This window comes from Penicillium waksmanii, assembly GCF_028829765.1.
Source record: "Penicillium waksmanii strain IBT 27052 chromosome Unknown utg000005l:1.0-5232799.0:1.0-5237142.0, whole genome shotgun sequence".
In the NCBI taxonomy this organism is placed as follows: Eukaryota; Fungi; Ascomycota; class Eurotiomycetes; order Eurotiales; family Aspergillaceae; genus Penicillium; species Penicillium waksmanii.
In genome coordinates this window covers 1,033,557-1,050,040 of record NW_026643252.1, presented here as the reverse complement: position 1 = coordinate 1,050,040, position 16,484 = coordinate 1,033,557, and the positions used below count along the sequence as shown (strand labels likewise).

At 48.9% G+C, this 16,484-nt stretch overlaps 8 protein-coding genes across 8 annotated transcripts; 5 read left to right on the top strand and 3 right to left on the bottom strand.

Annotated features, from left to right (window-relative positions):
- Positions 1–245: 245 nt before the first annotated feature.
- Positions 246–1,157, bottom strand: N7481_005301 (glutathione S-transferase family protein; the record flags this gene model as incomplete). Its single annotated transcript, XM_057264520.1, has 3 exons — positions 246–351; positions 404–729; positions 807–1,157. 3 exons carry the CDS (start codon positions 1,155–1,157, stop codon positions 246–248), a joined length of 783 nt encoding a protein of 260 aa, XP_057122240.1.
- Positions 1,158–1,901: 744 nt separating this feature from the next.
- N7481_005300 (SDR family oxidoreductase) lies at positions 1,902–3,148 on the bottom strand (the record flags this gene model as incomplete). The annotated part of the gene is made up of 6 exons (XM_057264519.1): positions 1,902–2,026; positions 2,088–2,238; positions 2,297–2,496; positions 2,554–2,717; positions 2,777–3,035; positions 3,094–3,148. 6 exons carry the CDS (start codon positions 3,146–3,148, stop codon positions 1,902–1,904), a joined length of 954 nt encoding a protein of 317 aa, XP_057122239.1.
- A 680-nt stretch (positions 3,149–3,828) lies between these two features.
- N7481_005299 (uncharacterized protein) lies at positions 3,829–4,480 on the top strand (the record flags this gene model as incomplete). The annotated part of the gene is made up of 2 exons (XM_057264518.1): positions 3,829–3,888; positions 3,986–4,480. The coding sequence occupies 2 exons, from the start codon at positions 3,829–3,831 to the stop codon at positions 4,478–4,480; spliced, it is 555 nt and encodes a 184-aa protein (XP_057122238.1).
- Positions 4,481–5,362: 882 nt separating this feature from the next.
- On the top strand, positions 5,363–7,053 carry N7481_005298 (cytochrome P450; the record flags this gene model as incomplete). The annotated part of the gene is made up of 4 exons (XM_057264517.1): positions 5,363–5,726; positions 5,789–5,989; positions 6,045–6,802; positions 6,862–7,053. 4 exons carry the CDS (start codon positions 5,363–5,365, stop codon positions 7,051–7,053), a joined length of 1,515 nt encoding a protein of 504 aa, XP_057122237.1.
- A 257-nt stretch (positions 7,054–7,310) lies between these two features.
- N7481_005297 (transcription factor domain-containing protein) lies at positions 7,311–9,252 on the bottom strand (the record flags this gene model as incomplete). Its single annotated transcript, XM_057264516.1, has 4 exons — positions 7,311–7,663; positions 7,724–8,019; positions 8,067–8,176; positions 8,230–9,252. The coding sequence occupies 4 exons, from the start codon at positions 9,250–9,252 to the stop codon at positions 7,311–7,313; spliced, it is 1,782 nt and encodes a 593-aa protein (XP_057122236.1).
- An 848-nt stretch (positions 9,253–10,100) lies between these two features.
- On the top strand, positions 10,101–10,811 carry N7481_005296 (uncharacterized protein; the record flags this gene model as incomplete). The annotated part of the gene is made up of 1 exon (XM_057264515.1): positions 10,101–10,811. One exon carries the CDS (start codon positions 10,101–10,103, stop codon positions 10,809–10,811), a length of 711 nt encoding a protein of 236 aa, XP_057122235.1.
- Positions 10,812–12,146: 1,335 nt separating this feature from the next.
- N7481_005295 (uncharacterized protein) lies at positions 12,147–14,713 on the top strand (the record flags this gene model as incomplete). The annotated part of the gene is made up of 8 exons (XM_057264514.1): positions 12,147–12,213; positions 12,276–12,321; positions 12,630–12,757; positions 12,818–13,780; positions 13,833–13,870; positions 13,921–14,106; positions 14,165–14,521; positions 14,579–14,713. 8 exons carry the CDS (start codon positions 12,147–12,149, stop codon positions 14,711–14,713), a joined length of 1,920 nt encoding a protein of 639 aa, XP_057122234.1.
- A 677-nt stretch (positions 14,714–15,390) lies between these two features.
- Positions 15,391–16,263, top strand: N7481_005294 (uncharacterized protein; the record flags this gene model as incomplete). Its single annotated transcript, XM_057264513.1, has 1 exon — positions 15,391–16,263. The coding sequence occupies one exon, from the start codon at positions 15,391–15,393 to the stop codon at positions 16,261–16,263; it is 873 nt and encodes a 290-aa protein (XP_057122233.1).
- Between the last annotated feature and the right edge of the window lie 221 nt (positions 16,264–16,484).

The following is a 16,484-nucleotide window of genomic DNA, read 5'->3' as shown; positions in this document are numbered from 1 at the left end:
GTCTTAGCTTCATTTCGCTAGGCGACAAGAATTAGAAGACATACGATTAAAAAAAGGGTTTGAGTAATTCTTGAGGGGTTTTGGAAGACTAATGAGTAGGCTGCACAAATATTCCCAATAAAATACTACGATCGCATCTCCAGTCTATGGGCTCACGGGTTTTCTTGTAGGAGGTAGTTCTGCAGGTCTGTGATTGGTAACGTAATTCAGAAGCGAGCCGCTTACACTGCCCTAATATTTCGTGTTTACTCCCATCGCTTGTAATCCGGAAAATATTTGTCATGGATTCGCCCGGCGTAGCTCACAAGCGCTGGGTAGCTGTTCACAACCTTCTTGGTGGTCGGGGACCTTCTGGAAGTTAATATAATGCATCAAATGTGATGGATTGAGAGAGGATACTCACGCGTCGCAGATAAGGGCCGGAACAATAAAACCAAATAGAGTTGCATCAGCTTCAGTGGGTGCATCGCCGCCCCATAGCCAGAATGGACCCTCCCGATCTTGATACTGAGCCTGTGCAGCCGACACTAGCGCATTCAGAGTCTCCCAGATATTCGCACGGAAGACGGTGATTTCCTCAGCGGAGAAAGTCCCTGTCCCCTGGCCTCGCAAGGTGCGGACTTGTTTGTTATAAGCTAAATTGCCAACAATGACTTGTACAGGCCAGGGCAGGCCCCCGAGGATCTTGGCGCGCATAGTATAGTAATTTTCAATCCATCGCTCTTGTCCCTATCATTGAAAAGATTAGACCGGAAGGAGGCTGCAGTTTTACAGGACTGTAGAGGTATGGATAACGTGTTGCGTACCTGGTAGAAATACAGTTTGTCTTCGAGCAGAGCTCTAGTGGAAATGTCGTGGGCCTTTTCCACAGGTGAGAGTTGGGAATTAAGGTCATTGAGATATCCAGACTCAATAAATAGATTAATTATCAGCCCAGAATCACCGATGGACTGGGATTGACCATCGTGCATAAGGGTGATATAGGGCACTTTTCCCCTCGGAGCCTTCAGCGGAGATCCGGCCTCGACACTGTAATAGATTCCGCCAAAGCGCAAGCGAGCCTCGAGCTTGGTGACAAATGGTGACCATGTATAACAGCCCTTTTCGGGGAAGCCCCGGAAGACTGTAACGGCGGGTGCGGACTTCGATGCCGTCATGGTAGTCGGCAGGGTAGATAGCGTAGAATTTGTAGTAATGTATAACAATATTGTATTTTGCAAGGATGGAATCATTCGATGGAAGGGGTGCGTTGAGAAACTACGAGGTGGGAGACTAGACATTAAAAAGAAAGGTATCTATAGCCCACCCGTGGACGTCGGGGACTGAATAGAGAATGCAAAATGCGAGGCCGACGATCTGCTCGAGGATCCGTATTTAGGATTTGGGGCCGATTATCTCATATTGTAAAAACCTTCACCAAACTAAGCAGTTTTGTGTAATGACTATAGTTGATTGGAGATGTGCTTCGCCGGGTCGGTCATTGGTGAACAACCGGGAATAAGCCGCAGCCCGTAGCCACTCACGAAAGGGCCAAGGCTCGGCCCGGAGTCTGCGGGTTTTGATGGGTCTTGACTCCCGGTCGAACTGGGGCCTAATTGGAGTTGTTGGTAAACTGCTGATTGCTTATTTCTAGAATTTCTCGTTTGCGACTGCCGATTCAATACAACAGCAAGCCGCGATTCGGCGACTTTACGATCCCGACTCTGATTCTTGCTTACTTCTGACCACATTCAAATGTAAATCTACTGTTGTGATTGCCTCCTTTCTCTTCATCCCATCGGATACGAAATGTAGCATATGCGCGGATAGTGAATGCTTATATAAAGAAGCTATTTAAATGGCTTGAATTATTGGCCTTGAAAAATTAGAGTCTATGTACAAATTCCCTCGGGGCTATTAGTTCAAAGCTTGGACTTCTTCTTGCCGGTGACATTGGGAATATCCTGGCCAGAGAGAAGGAAGTCGGGATAGCTCAGCTTGTCGCTGGCGGAAATGCCTCCACTCATGCGCCAGTTCGAGCCATCAACTAGAAAGGCGATTAGCAAATGTATCATGCAGGTCGATGAGGTTCGCTTAGAAGAACTTACCAACGAGCGTCTGGCCGGTTACATAGCTCCCGGAATCGGAGAAGAGATAGACGGTAGCATCGGCGATATCACGGACATGGCCAACACGGCCGAGAGGTTGCGACTTGATGTAGGCAGCCTTCGCGTCGGATGGAAGCAAACGCTCCAGGCCCTATAGTTTTTCCTTTGTCAGCCGGGGCTCAATCGCTAGTATGGGTAGGGGAACGTACCTCAGTCTGCGCAATTGGGCCAGGAGAGACAATGTTGGAGGTCATTCCACGTGGACCGTACTCGATGGCCACGGAGTTGGATAGCGAGTCGATGCCGGCCTTGGCAACGGACACATGGGCTTGGAAGGGCATGCCACGGTAGTGTAAGGTGGCGCTGACGAAGATGATTCTGCCACCAGTTCCTGCGGGGGAAGGTTGTACTAGATCGGGTCAGTATGGCGGGCTAACGAAATGTGACCGGGAGAGGAAATACGTACGAGTCTCGGAATCCACTCTGTGCTTGCCACCGGACTCGACGAGATAAGGCAGGGTCGCCTTGAGGGTGTTGTAGGAGCCCATGATGTCAATATCCATCACGGTTTTGAACGCATTGATGGAAAGCTGTTCAATGGAGGCCAGGAAGTTACCTGCAGCTCCGGCACTGTAGTTTGGCCAAGTCAGTAAGCAGAACAGATCGCTACTGTAAGCAGGATGGCATACATGACGAAGTCGATGGAGCCGAGCTCCTGAGCACAGCGTTCAGCGGCAGCCTTCAGGTCATCGAATTTGCGGACATCGACAGCGCCGATACCGATGACCTTGGCGCCAGGTCGAATGGTTGCCATATCTCGAGCGACGCTCTCGGTCTTCTCGACATTACGGCCGATGATGCAGGCATTGGCGCCGAGGTGAATCAGAGCACGAACCTGGGCACTGCAGATCGTACCAGCTCCGCCGGTGCAGAAGACGACTTTGTTATCTAATGGGATGGTTAGACGGATTATCCAAGGAGTAATTTGGGCCGCGGTGGGACTCACTGAAGATGCCTTCCTTCCAGACATCGCTCATGTATTCATGCTTGGCAAGAGGCATAGTGGAGGTGGGGAGAGATGGTAGAGATGGTAGAGATATCAAGGGTTACGGAGAGAAGAAAGTGCCACAGCCTTATAAATGGAATGTCGCAGGGTCAGCTTTCACAGTTTTAACGGTGTTGTAGGAAGGAACGGAGTCGGGGCTGAAGTGGTCCGTCGCGGTTTCCCCACAAGCACGGCCGGGGACCGAGGTTCATTCCACACCAAGTATAGTACAGTTGAGTAATCAATAGTATAGTATAACTAGTATAGTATTTAGTGCTAGCATACTAGTATAAAATATGCAATACTCTAGAATAGTGTAAAACTATACTCTACTATACTGTACACACTCCCCGGCAATGCGACCGGCTAATCCCAGATCTACTGCCGCGTCTAGCATAACCAGTACTAACTACGACCTTCTTGACCAATCGAGTGCATTATCAAAAATACTCCCTGCAATAAAAATCCCCTCTGGATCATGTTTCCTGCGCTGCTAGCGTCCTGCAATGCTGAAGAACGTGGTGTTGCTGATTGGCCTATAACGACGTCACGGCGCCAAAGAACTGGAGTGGCCGCTATCTTTCCAATCCTCTCTCATCTCTCATCTCTCCTCCCTCCCCTCTCAACTGACTCAGTCTTCCCATTGCACCCCTCCATTCCCACCGGGGTAAATTAGCTATCCGCCATTCCTGCGCCATGGCCTGTCCCATCACCGTCTCCAAGTTTGTCGGGACCGTGTCGCTTGGTCTCCTGACCGTAAGCCCAACTCTTTGATCTCTGCGCGATCACATCAAGACACCCCAACAATCGCTTCGCAGCCAGCAACCCATGCTAACCTCCGTCGCTCCAACAGGGTCTCTCCTACTCGACTTCCTCCATCACCATTCCCGCCCTCAAGCTTCTCCCCACCTCTTCCACTGCATCCCGCTGCCTCCATGAAGTCAAGCGGTTGAATCGCAAACATACTCTCAATTTCTCCGCTCTGACCAACACATGTATCTGTTTCGCATACTCCGTATCCCCTCCGCACCGTCAACATCCCTACATGCTCTGGATGTACGTTCTCAACACGCTCAGCTCGTATGGCTTGGACTACTACTTCAACCGCCACCTCGGTCTGAAGAACTGGGCCATCGAGGTGATCTATGATACAACGGGCGTGTCCCTGGGTCAACCACCCAGCAAGAGGGAAGAAGATCTTGTCCTCGTTGATTCCGAGGAGGATGTGAACGGGGAGAGCGTTCAGCGCGAGATGGACCGGGAGCGTCGGATGCACCTCGTCCGGGTTTGGATTTCTGGTATTGCCTTCTCAGTGGGAATCGTCGGTCTATGGGGAGATAAGAAGTGAGCGACCCGAGCCAAAAAAAAAAAAAGGTCCACGGCGCGTCTTTCCATATTTTTCTCATCGTTTTTGGCGCGACGGCGATACACGGATGTTTTCTTCTTTTTTTTTTGGTTCCACCTCTCTTGAAGGTCGGGTTGCGACAGATGCGCGGTAGATCTTCTTGAGGAGCCATTCAGCGCGATTTGATACCTTTTCTCTATTTTCGCTTATGTACTGCAATGTACTCAGGTCAATCAACCTCTTCTCCCTATACTTATACCTCCGCTCGGGAGCCTTGATTATCGTATTCTCTCTCAGAGGCTCAGCGACCAATCCTGGAGATGATGAGCTACTGCGCTCTACAACGCAGCTTGAGAATCGATTACTCATGCAATTTTGCTTGGATCCAGTCGCCCATCCCAAGCTGCCTGGCAGACTTTCGCTTTTCTTACTTAACGGAAGAATTGTTCTCTAACCTCCCCTTCGAGGTTCGTTTCACTCTGCTCCATCTGGATGTGCTCTCCCACTGTGACACCAGCATTGAATTCGCCTAATTTTGAACGCCGTTAAATCATACAGATGAACTTGGATACTGGAGTCGTAGAGATTCCACATCTAATAATGTCGTATTCCACGCGTTTTGGGGGATATCAAGACCCCAAGACGTCAAGAGGAAAATCAATCATCCCCGCATCTGGACCTCAAATTATGTACTGCCCGATATTGCGGTTGCCACCAACCACGTTCCGTTCAGGTGATGGGAACTGGAGAAGTTGAGGAGGTGGTGGTGGTGGGGGTGGGGGTGGAACCTTCGGTTGATCATCAACCCCGAATCATCGAGAGCCGATATAAAAGCAGACTCCATTACCCTCCCATTGCTCCTATGGATTCTAAGGCTCCTTCACCATGCATTTATCTATATTATTGCTAACTCCTGTCCTTCTTTTTGTATTCCACGTGCTTCTTCGGCTCGGACGAGCGACCTTTTCTTCTCTAAGGGATGTTCCAGGTCCATTCTGGACTCGATTTACGTCCCTTTGGTACTTCAACCAATTACGCCACGGTAGCTTTGAGCATGAGAATATCCGACTTCATCAGAAGTACGGTTCGATCGTCCGCCTCGCTCCGAATCAATACAGTATCAGTGACATCTCCGCGATCAAGACCGTCTATGGTACTGGCTCGCAGTTCGCCAAGTCCGCTTGGTATGATGGGTGGAAACACCCGGCGCAATGGACAGTATTTGCAGACCGAAACATCAAAAGACATTGTACGTACTCCGCATCGCTAATTTGTCTCTAATGTTATCGGATGATTGACTTTTTCCCTTAGCGGATACTCGCAAGCGGTTCACCAGTCTTTATTCTATGAGCTCGCTTGTGCACTATGAGCCATTTGTGAATGACTGTGCGGAACTATTCAATCGCCGATTGATTGAGTTTACCGAAAACACAAAATCATTCAACCTTGGACACTGGTTCCAATGTTATGCATTTGATGTGATTGGAAACATCACGTTCGGCGAACGATTCGGTAAAAGACCCTTTGTGAATGTATCAATGACACAATAGACTAAGATTGCTACTAGGCTTCCTCGACAAAGGCGAGGACATTGATGGTGCAATGACCGCCGTGCATAAGGTCATGATGTATAGCACCATGATTGGGGTCTATCCAGAGTGGCATCCCCGATTGTTTGGAATGCTGAGTAAATTTAAATGGTCCGGTGCAGGCGGCAGAGCATACATCAGCAAATTCGTGCAGGAGAAGATTCGCCTTCACGAGGCGGAATCCAAGTATACCGAGAAGGGAGAATCAGAGCATATCCAAACACAGGATTTCGTGGACAAGTTACTCATCGCGCGCAACAAGAACCCTGAAAAGGTGACTGATTATCACGTATTTATCATGGGTCAGTCGAACGTCACAGCTGGCTCAGACACAACAGCCATCAGTCTCTCTAGTATTATGTGGCACCTTCTTCAAAACATCAAAACACTGCATAAACTGCGTGCCGAGATCGACGACTTCACAGCCAAGGGGCTGTGCAGTGAAAATATCACATTTAAGGAGAGCCAAGAAATGCCATATTTCCAGGCTGTTATGAAAGAAGCATTGCGGATGCACAGTGCAACTGGTCTGCCGATGTGGCGAGAAGTTCCTGCAGGCGGTGCAGAGATTAGCGGACGCTACTTCCCAGCTGGAACGATCATCGGAGCCAATACTTGGGTCGCGCACTACGATGATCGCGTATTCCCTGACGCGAAGAGCTTCCGCCCAGAAAGGTGGCTCGAGGCGGAGAGCAATCCCGAGAAACAGAAGGAGATGAACCAGATGTATATGCCAGTAAGTGACACATGTAATTGTAGTTTGTGACATGTTTTGGCTTACAACTCTTCTTTTAGTTTGGCTTGGGCTCGCGAACATGTCTTGGAAAGCATATCTCGATTCTGGAAATGTCGAAGCTGATCCCACGACTTGTTCGTGATTATGATTTTACGCCCCTCAGGAGTGACTGGAAAACGGAAAATTACTGGTTTGTCAAGCCCATGGATTTTGACGTCCATGTACAGAAAAGAGTAAAGTCGACTCTATGAGTCGCCTTTTACTCACACTGGCCGCTTTGCGCCATCTATATCTGGCATCATGATACTAACCACAATGTGATATCACATCCTCATGACTAGTACCGTATGTTGATCGTATAAGGAAATTCCATATTATCAAATAATACTTTTTCTCACTAGATATTCATAGATTCCAGTGGAGATGGTCATGTCCCTTGAAGAGGCGAAGTGGTACATACTAATACAATATTCCAGCATGGTTTCAGCATTGCCGCCACGAAATGCATTCAAGTAACACCTAGATTCATTCTCCTGTACTCCATGATCAGCTCATTGACCTCACCCATATCCGTATGATCGTATCTTGATAGTTGCTCCATCTCTTCGGCATTCTCCCCATCATCCTGGTTGGCCGCCATTATCTTCCCCATTAGGAGCCGAGCTAATTGCCAGAACTCAGAGGCATGCCGTAGGAATCCTACCCGTTTCCAAAGATTCTCGGGGGTATCAGGCAGACCAGTATCTTCCGGAACCCGTGAATTCCATATTTCGCGCCAATTATCGAGGCCAGTCTGGATAGGCGCTAGTGTTGATTCGAAGACAAGGGAGTTATGTAGTTGAAACATCAAGGAGTGAATTGCTTCGAAAAGGTCAGGCATCAGCTTCGAAATCTTGTTTATAGTATTTTCTTTAAACTTACCCTGTACCAAAGTGAACAGGTTCAGTGTGCCGAGACCTGCAAAGTCTTCGATAATAGACTCTTCGATGGGGCATTGGCAGATCCGCCGAACAACGGACACAATAGACAGTCTACTCTTCCAAAATCGAGTTGTCGCCCATGTATGAAGTTCTTTCATGCATTCTGATGCGGATTCGGCTTGAAAGCACGACTCTGGGCATGCGACATCCATTTTTAGCTCGGGAACCACCATTCGCGGTGGAGAGTTGTGGAGTATGGTGAGTGCAGCGTCGATCAGGAACACAAATATTATTGTGCTGGGCTCATCAGCTTGGCAATTCCCCCGCAAATACAACAAACGTACCGAATTAACTCCTCTTCCTCTGCAAACTGTTCCCACCAAGAGTTTGAACTTGTATGGCTCATATCGAGATGTCGATGCGAAGCTTTTCTCGGCCCAATATGTCTCGCCAACTGTTACATGTTATTTTATACTTGGGCTCGTCTGAATGTGCTACTCGACTTACCGTCACCATAGACGCATGTCGATGTCTTCGTATTCTTGCTTGGGCCTCTACCGACCCTTCCCGCTTTTGCAAGGAACTGACTAGGTAGGCTGCCTGCATGCATTGCACGATTTCTTTTCTTTGACCAGGTTGATCCATGAGAAGCTCCCGATCGCTTCGAAAATAAACCTGACAAAAGATCAACTCCTCTACGCTATCAAGCCATTTCCTAGAGGCTTGGTTGTCATTTTCGTCGGGCGAAAGGCATGCTCCTATAATAACCATCACACAGAGTAGTCCCGGAGATGCCGAAAATGGGTCGAAGAGGGGCTTGTGCACAATAGGGCAATGCGGGTACCATAAAGACCAGAAGTATTCCAGAAAGCGGCGCATATTTGACGGCTGGAAGAAATCTTTGCACAGCTGGTTTATGATTGGCGTCCATTCAACAGTGATCACATCGTCGTTTGTCCTGTTGGATATGATATCTCGAAGGTTGACAATCAGATCCCGGGATTTGGAGTGCAGCGGGTCTGGGTCATTCACGTCATGGGAATATTCTTCAGGCTTAACTTCGAGAATGTCCAAATCCAGTGTGGTGGCTTTTGCCTGCCTCACTTTGTAGCCTTGCAGTGCCTGCATCTCGTACGCCTCGCGGGCCATTTCCTGCCGATGCCGAAAGGACTCCCGATCGGCGAAAGTTCTCATTCCTTGCGTGCTCGTGAAATGCGCCATGAATTCTAGTCTTTCGGCTATGGAGAGGTCAGGGTCCTTCGAAGGGAAAAGGATACTGTCAATGGCTGAAATGTCGAGCGGCAGTAGCATGTTCCCTGACTCATCGCTGAATTCGCCGACCATGTTGAAGAATGTTGTTTCATCATTAAGCCATGTCATATGGTTTCCCGCAGCAGTCAAAACAGCTTCATTCGTGTCTTCTTGTTCGCTCGCTCTGTTGGATTGCTGGAATGGAGTTTCCATGGTATGACTCGTTATCTCGGAACCCACGACTCCTGTCTTTGGGGGTGGATCAAAGCCTGGAGCCATGTTCCGATCCAAGGAGATCCTATGCCTCTTTGGTTCTCGATCTTGCTGCGGTGTAAAGCGGCCATCGAACACCGACGGACACCGGGCCCTGCAGGTCTTCTCGTGGCGCCGAAGGACATCTCTATGTGTAGCTGTCAGTGATGCAGCCTGGATTGGCAATCCCAAGAGGGCGCCAGCTCACTTTCGATTGAATGCCGCCCCACAAAATTCACAAGCATGTGGTCGGTCGCCATAATCTGAAGCACCGGTTAGCACCCACAGCCACTGGTGGGAGAGTTGACAAACGTGAGACAGAGTGACGTTTGAGATGCTCCGAGCGACTAAATGTCGCCGGACATACTGAGCAGGCCAGCTCCGATGTCATTCTCCTTCTTCCATCACGTGCATGGTGAAAGAAGATAGGGGTGATGTGATGCCGATGATTGACCGGTTTGGTCGGTTTGTTCTAGCGGGAAGTTGCCGACAATGCGGGGTGTGTCTGGTGTGGGGAAGGAAGCACCCGCCATGCTCTTTCGGCCTGATCCTCTACCTTGTACAGACGACCTTACTCCAGAGCAATTTTTTGTCATCAACTGATTTCAAGGTCTTGAGAAAGCCCAGTCATCGAAAGCGACTCATCTTTGTAGGTGCATATTGGTGGGCGTGCCGCTGGTCGTATTCTACCAACTCCACTCCAACAAGCTCTCAGACCGGACCCATAAAATGGATTTATAATCCTCAGCTTACGGCACAACACCCATCGAACACCCGTCATCTTCAATTTATTTATCTATCCTCACTCTCTTTGTGGATTTTCTTTTTTTTTTGAACTTTTTCAAAACTCAGATCACTTCATCAGGCCCGTTCAAATGTCTCAAACAAAGATCAAAGCCGTTTTCTTCGACTTCATGGGCACCTGTCTTGATTGGCATACCAGCGTGGTCAAATCCTTGCCTCCTTCCATCCCAGAGGCGGAAAGATCGAAGCTTGCGCTTGAATGGCGCAGAAGATACTTCCTTGAGAATAGCCAACGTCACCAACAAGGACTTTCGCCCGAGGATATCGACGTTACCCTTGCCCGTGTTCTCGATGCGGTACTTCCCGACTTTCCTTCTTCTAACGCCGCCATAGCCCCCGATGTCAAGGAACAGATTATCCAGGCCTGGCACTCTCAACCTGCGTGGCCGGAGGTCGGAAAAGCAATTCGCAGCCTACGCGATGATCTTGGCCTCGAAGTCTTTGTTCATGCCAATGGTACAACCCGCCTGCAGCTTGATCTGACGCGCTCTTCCGGCTTAGATTTCAACATGCTATTCTCCAGTCAGTTGCTAGGTGTCTATAAGCCTAGTCCGTTGGCATATCAAAAAGCACTGGACCTGGTCAAACTAAAGCCGGAGGAGGTTGTTCTAGTCGCGGCGCATGCTTACGACTTGCGCGGCGCTCAAAGCGTTGGACTGAAAACCGTTTATATACAGCGATGGACTGATGACATAGACGAGGATATGGATCAGGTGAGAACTGAGTTTGATGAGTTTCTTGACGATATGGAGAATCTGCCCGCTATTATTACCCGGCTGTGAATGCCCACAGTCTTTTTCTTTTGTTTCTTTTATCTTGCAACCTCGGAATTGTTCGCAAACATTGGAAGCCAACGATAATTCGGTCCCAAGGCAAGAACAACTACGATATAATTGTTTGATTGTCACAGAGATGCCATTGACTTTTTGCGACAGTTTGTTTCTCACCGGCCTCATTCCCAGAATTTAAATAGCTTCGTCCTTTCTCAATGCATCCGATTATCTCTCTCTCCTTCTCCCTGGCCAGTGGTTATCAGATTCTCAGTCATTCCTTGCGCCTATCCGGAGAATCACCCATCTCATATTGAATCGCTAAAGGCTCGAGCTCCAAGCAGCGCAGAGCAAATAATTTCTTCAATGACCTTGACGGCTGTCCGCTTAACAATGCCATGCATTTGGAATGGTCGGATAATGAGATAACAGGGCGTTGATATGGGTGCAAATCTCCGCCAATCCAATATCCAATTCGACTTCAATGCTACTCAATCAACCGACAACCAGGCCTTCGCTGCCTGTCCACACGAAGACGCTATGTTGTTGAATTTGCTGCTAGGTAACAGCGTGCTCCCGGAGATCATAAGGTAGGACCTCGGGCATCAAGCATTTCCAGGCCGCAGCCACCAGAGTGATATAGCGTCTTTCTTCTAAAGTTCCGTATTATACGTTGAAAGCGGTTTATTAGAGCAGCTGAGTCACTCTCTGATATTTTTCCCACCTACTGCAGCTTTCCAAAGACAGCGTCAAGTCGCCTTAATGCGTCCATGGGAATATTCTCCCAGGCACCTTTCGACTCTAGCTCTTAAAAAAGTCCAGGATTCCTTTCGTATAGATAGCTTACTCTTTTCTGCCATTTGATCCTCAACTCAATGTTTGGTCTATACTAGGAATTCAAGGCCCGTATTTATATTAATCGCCTCGGCTTATAGGACTATCAGGTTGGATGGAGAGTTTCTTTAATCTTATAGAGATATTCGCATTTATTTATTTACGTCCGCTGGCTTGGTCACGCTCGCATCTTTTGAACTCGTCCTTTCCAGGCAGACTCGATCCACTTGGACCTTCTTCAAACTTCCGCTTCCACTGCCAGCCCTGTGTTAGGCCTTCACTGTTTCCGAGTCGACTCCCCCAAGCAACTATCCCGAGTCACCTCCATTCTTCTCTAAATCCTCCTACTTATCACTTACTTCTCGCTCACCTACCTTCTTTTCATGATTTTGAGGTCCATACCTACACAGCAGCTCCCCTCATTAGCCTCCCCACCACTCTCACTCATCACGTTTCATCTCCTCGTCTCATCTCCTCGTTCCATCCCCTCGCCTCCTCACCTCATCCAATACTATGGACTCTGTTACGAACATCAAGAACGCTCCTCTCAAGCGGAAAAGCAATGATGAATTTGACCAAAGTGAGCACTGCTTATCTCTTATTTCGATGATGTAGGTATGAGAAATTTAACTTTATCTTTAGACGATCTCCCAAGAAAGCAAAAAGCGGAATCGGAAGACGAATCTAAGTGCGCGGGGGAGCCACCAGCATGGGCGCAGGCATGTTTTCAACTTCTTCCAGAATTCATTTGACCGAATTCAAGCACTAACCGATGCTCAGACTCGTCCTGACCTCTGTGAGACAATCGTATGGTTTAGGAATTACCAATCAGGCATTTACTCGAGTAAAGATAAGGGCTTCCTTGGGCTGCTGATTGATGAATGCGGTGGGGGGGCGTTCCTACGTCGATGAAGAGATTATCATCACACGCCTGTACGTTTACGATCAACTTCCCACCTCAATTGCTAGCTCAAGCTAATGTTCATATATCGACAGATCTGGCGGGTATGGAAAAGACTCGAAGGGTAATCTAGTCCTCAAGCAGAACCAGACATTGAGCTCGGGATCGAACGCAAGCGTGAAGAAGAGTCTCTTGAACCACCAGCCCGTAGGGGTCATAATTGGTACTTTTGATTTCGCAACCGACAGACATGATTTATTTATCTCGCTAACAGACGATATAGGTGACCGCAATAAAGAGATCGGCCGCTCACTCCCGCACCGCTACAATGTTATGGACTTTTTTGTCGTCACCCACGTCTGGCCCGAAAGAATTGGGGCCTTTATTGGCTACATGATGCGTCTTCAAAAAATCGACCTCACCAGTAAAAGCTGGTGGGCGGCAAAAGGTTCACCTGAACCACCCGCAAACCGAGACTTCCATACCCGCCCCGACGCTATGATCTGTCATGCATGCAGTCATGAATCCTGCCGGATTTTCAAGGGAGTCTGGGCATGCTTGAACGAAGATTGCCCTCGTTTCTGGGAATTTATCAATGGACCACCGACCACAGAGCTGGAGTATGACCCAGTGTTCCTATCTCATCGATTTTTCTGGGACGTCGCCAACCTGCCAGAAAGCCCAACTCTTGTTCCTCTTCCCCCAGTCATTACAGACGACAACCGCCTTGGATACAGAGTCGGAGATCAGGCTCGTCGAGGCTTTATCTGTCCGAACTGCAGAAAGTGCCTCCCCCGCGTTTTCTGGAAGGGTTGGAATTGTACAGTGCAGCACTACGTCCCACCAAAACCTCGGAGCAACGAACTAGGTTGCCCATTCACTGTGAACGTCGAAGGCCCAGCTATTCCTTTTGAAAACGTGATTGCACCACCTGATAGCTTGCCCGGACCGCTGGGACGACGCAAAATCTCAGGCAAGGGAACCACGATGCCCCGTGGGGGCTTGGAGTCATTTTACAACCAACCTCGATTTGCCCCAAATACCAGTGGACCTGACATTGATAGAGTGTCAATGGCACCATACGTGAGACTCAGGTACTCAATTGCAGGCGGCAACATTGGCACAGTTGATCATATTGTGTCAAACCTGGCTATCAATGCTAAGGATCGGGGACCAAATTTTCTATTCCAACGCTTCCAAGAACTCGATCTCGGTCTCCGGCGAGAGCGTCTTACACACGCACCAGGTATTTTTCCTCTTCTTGGAAAATCATAGTACCCGGTTAACCCAATGTGCAGTCAAAGGCCTGATGACGGGGCATTTCCTTGTGAACATCGTAAGACATCCTGCAGATTTCGAATTCGTTCTTTACTAATGATATGCTAGGGTCTCCCATACAAATTTGTCGTCTCTACGCAGTCCAAGTCATTTAGCGACACCCATCAGGATGTTCTCGTTGCCCATAGTCGCCTGGTTTGGGCGACTGAGAAGATAGTGGCGGAGTCCAATATGGAGTATCAGAAACCCAACGAACTCTTGCTTGTGTGTTACGTGACAAACATGGACATGGGCGTGAGCATACATACCGCTTCTTTTCTCTTGGTTTAGTCGCTTGCTAATCTCTACCCAGTACCATGATGATGGCGAAGATGACCTGGGGCCCACCGTGGCCACCTTATCTCTGGGTGGTAGTTCCACTATGTTTCTTAGGATGAAGAAGAAATATTTCGTCGGGCTGCGCCAATCTAAGAATGGCGCCCCGACCTTGACAAAAGATGATCCTGTTCTGGATGGCTGCCAGAACTACGACCAGAGGAAAGCTCTGAAGGACAGATATGATCAAGGTTTCCTCACTGAACCCGAATACGATGAAGAACGGTGGAAGATCCTAAAATCCGCCGAGGATGCCGCACCAATTTTAAAAATGGAACTCCACCATGGTCACATGGTCGTGATGAACGGCGAAGGCCTGCAGAAGTACTACGAGGTTGGTTTCATTTATTTTTTGGGGGACAAAATAGGCGTTTTTCTGACTCTCTATTAGCACAAGGTAGTGCCGGATGGGGGCCTACGCTTCGCGGTGACCGCGCGGCACATCCAGGAGGATACCGTGAAAGCAGAGGATACTTGGATGGGCCAGTACAAACTGCCATCCGGCCAAGCTTACAATGGGGAATGACTGCTCGTCTAAGGAAGTTGTTCTAGGAAACGGCCTCCACACATCCATTGCTTTCGGTTTCCCTTTCCTCTTGTCTTCTTCGACATTTTCTTTCATCTTTTTTTCATCTTCCATTCGTTTCTCCTGCTATATTTTTTTTTTTGTTTTTGCATTTGCTCCTCCTTAGTCTTTGCGTTTGCTCTTGCTTAGCTAATTTTGGATCTAAATTTGCGGTTGCACTTGATTCTGCCTTGCTTTTAGATTTCTGGGTATCCGACGTCCTTTAACACCTCTGGTCCTGATCTTCATCAAATATTATTAAAATTTGATCTACGATAATTCTCCAAGTGGCAAAAATGTGGACCAATTAGTAAGAAGGGTGGTCCAAATAATAGCTCTCCCTCTCGTTCGTACTTTAACCGATTTCCAGCATCATGTACCTAGGTAGTTAGTACTAGTTTGCTATTAGGAAGGGGGAAACCATTTGCTGTGCCACTATACTATACCTACCCTTTTCTACCGGCTTCAATACCCCGATATGCAACTACTCGTACTGACCACGCTGCGCTTATCGAGCGCCGTACGGACCCTACGCTAACAACAGGCGAAATGAATGCCGGGTGATATTGATTAAACCCGAAACGCTAAGGAAGGGACGGAGGCGTCGGAGATGAGACCCTTGGCGCCACCCGACATCGATGAACTCGATGGAGAATCGCGAGGTTGAACAGTTTCTCTCAAATTTCGAGGTGTCCAGAATCGAACTTTCACCATCATCGCCTGCTGCCTCACGTCTCCATCATGGGCAACTTCACCATTCTCAATGGGCAAGTGTACACTCCGGGCCTCGCCATTGTGGATGCCCCACAGCCCAATACGCCGCTCGGCGGAGGCAAGCCGACCCCAACACCCCCTGGGAAAAAAAAATATCCACGCGACTGACCAGAGCAGATAGCCTTCAAGTTGCAATTGACGTGTCTGGAAATGGCCAGCTGCCGTGGCCACCATCGACACAGCCCAATGCCGACACGCTCTTCCACAACATCACTCTGTTCCTAACGTCGGAATCCCTGTCGCACAACTTCACCATCTCCAATGGTACGGAGCCCTCGAATAACTCGAGCTATGTTGGCCCAGTGCTCGAGCTCGAACCATCTTCCACAGTGAAGCATGTTAATTGGGTGTGGCCCGAATGTTTGGTTGGCGCCGGGGACGGGGATGGCGACTCGGCCCGAGGCGCGTATAACATCTCGATGCACCAGTCCTTCCGCTGGAATGGAACCGACTACTATACTGTGTTCGACCTGCCCATCTCCGTGACGAATAGTATCTCCAAGAGCTCGGACCGATTGGAGTGCGCACAGCTGGAGAACCAGCTACTCAGTGCGACGGAGGAGAGCGAGAGCAACGACACGCTGCCTAGTCAGCCTTGGGTTCAAAGTGGAGCAAGCACCACGAGTTCGAGTAGCTCCAGCGAAACTAGCAGTTCAAGCGCGACAAAGCGAATCGGTACTACACGGATGGGCTGGTGGATTGTGGCCGTGTTGACTTGTCCATTGCTGCTGGGGTGACGCGGCCCGTGATCTTGGACTTGGACTCTTGGACTTTTGGTAATATCTCCCCCTTTTTGTCTAAATTAATAATAGTGTGTGCCAAATACATCTGCCTAGTTCAACTGGGGAGGCTGAGCTTGATATGGTGTACTAGACGAACTCGTAGACTACTCGTACTCGTACCCTCAAGTATGAACGAGACAAACACAAACACACCACACACTTCACCCCTAGATTCA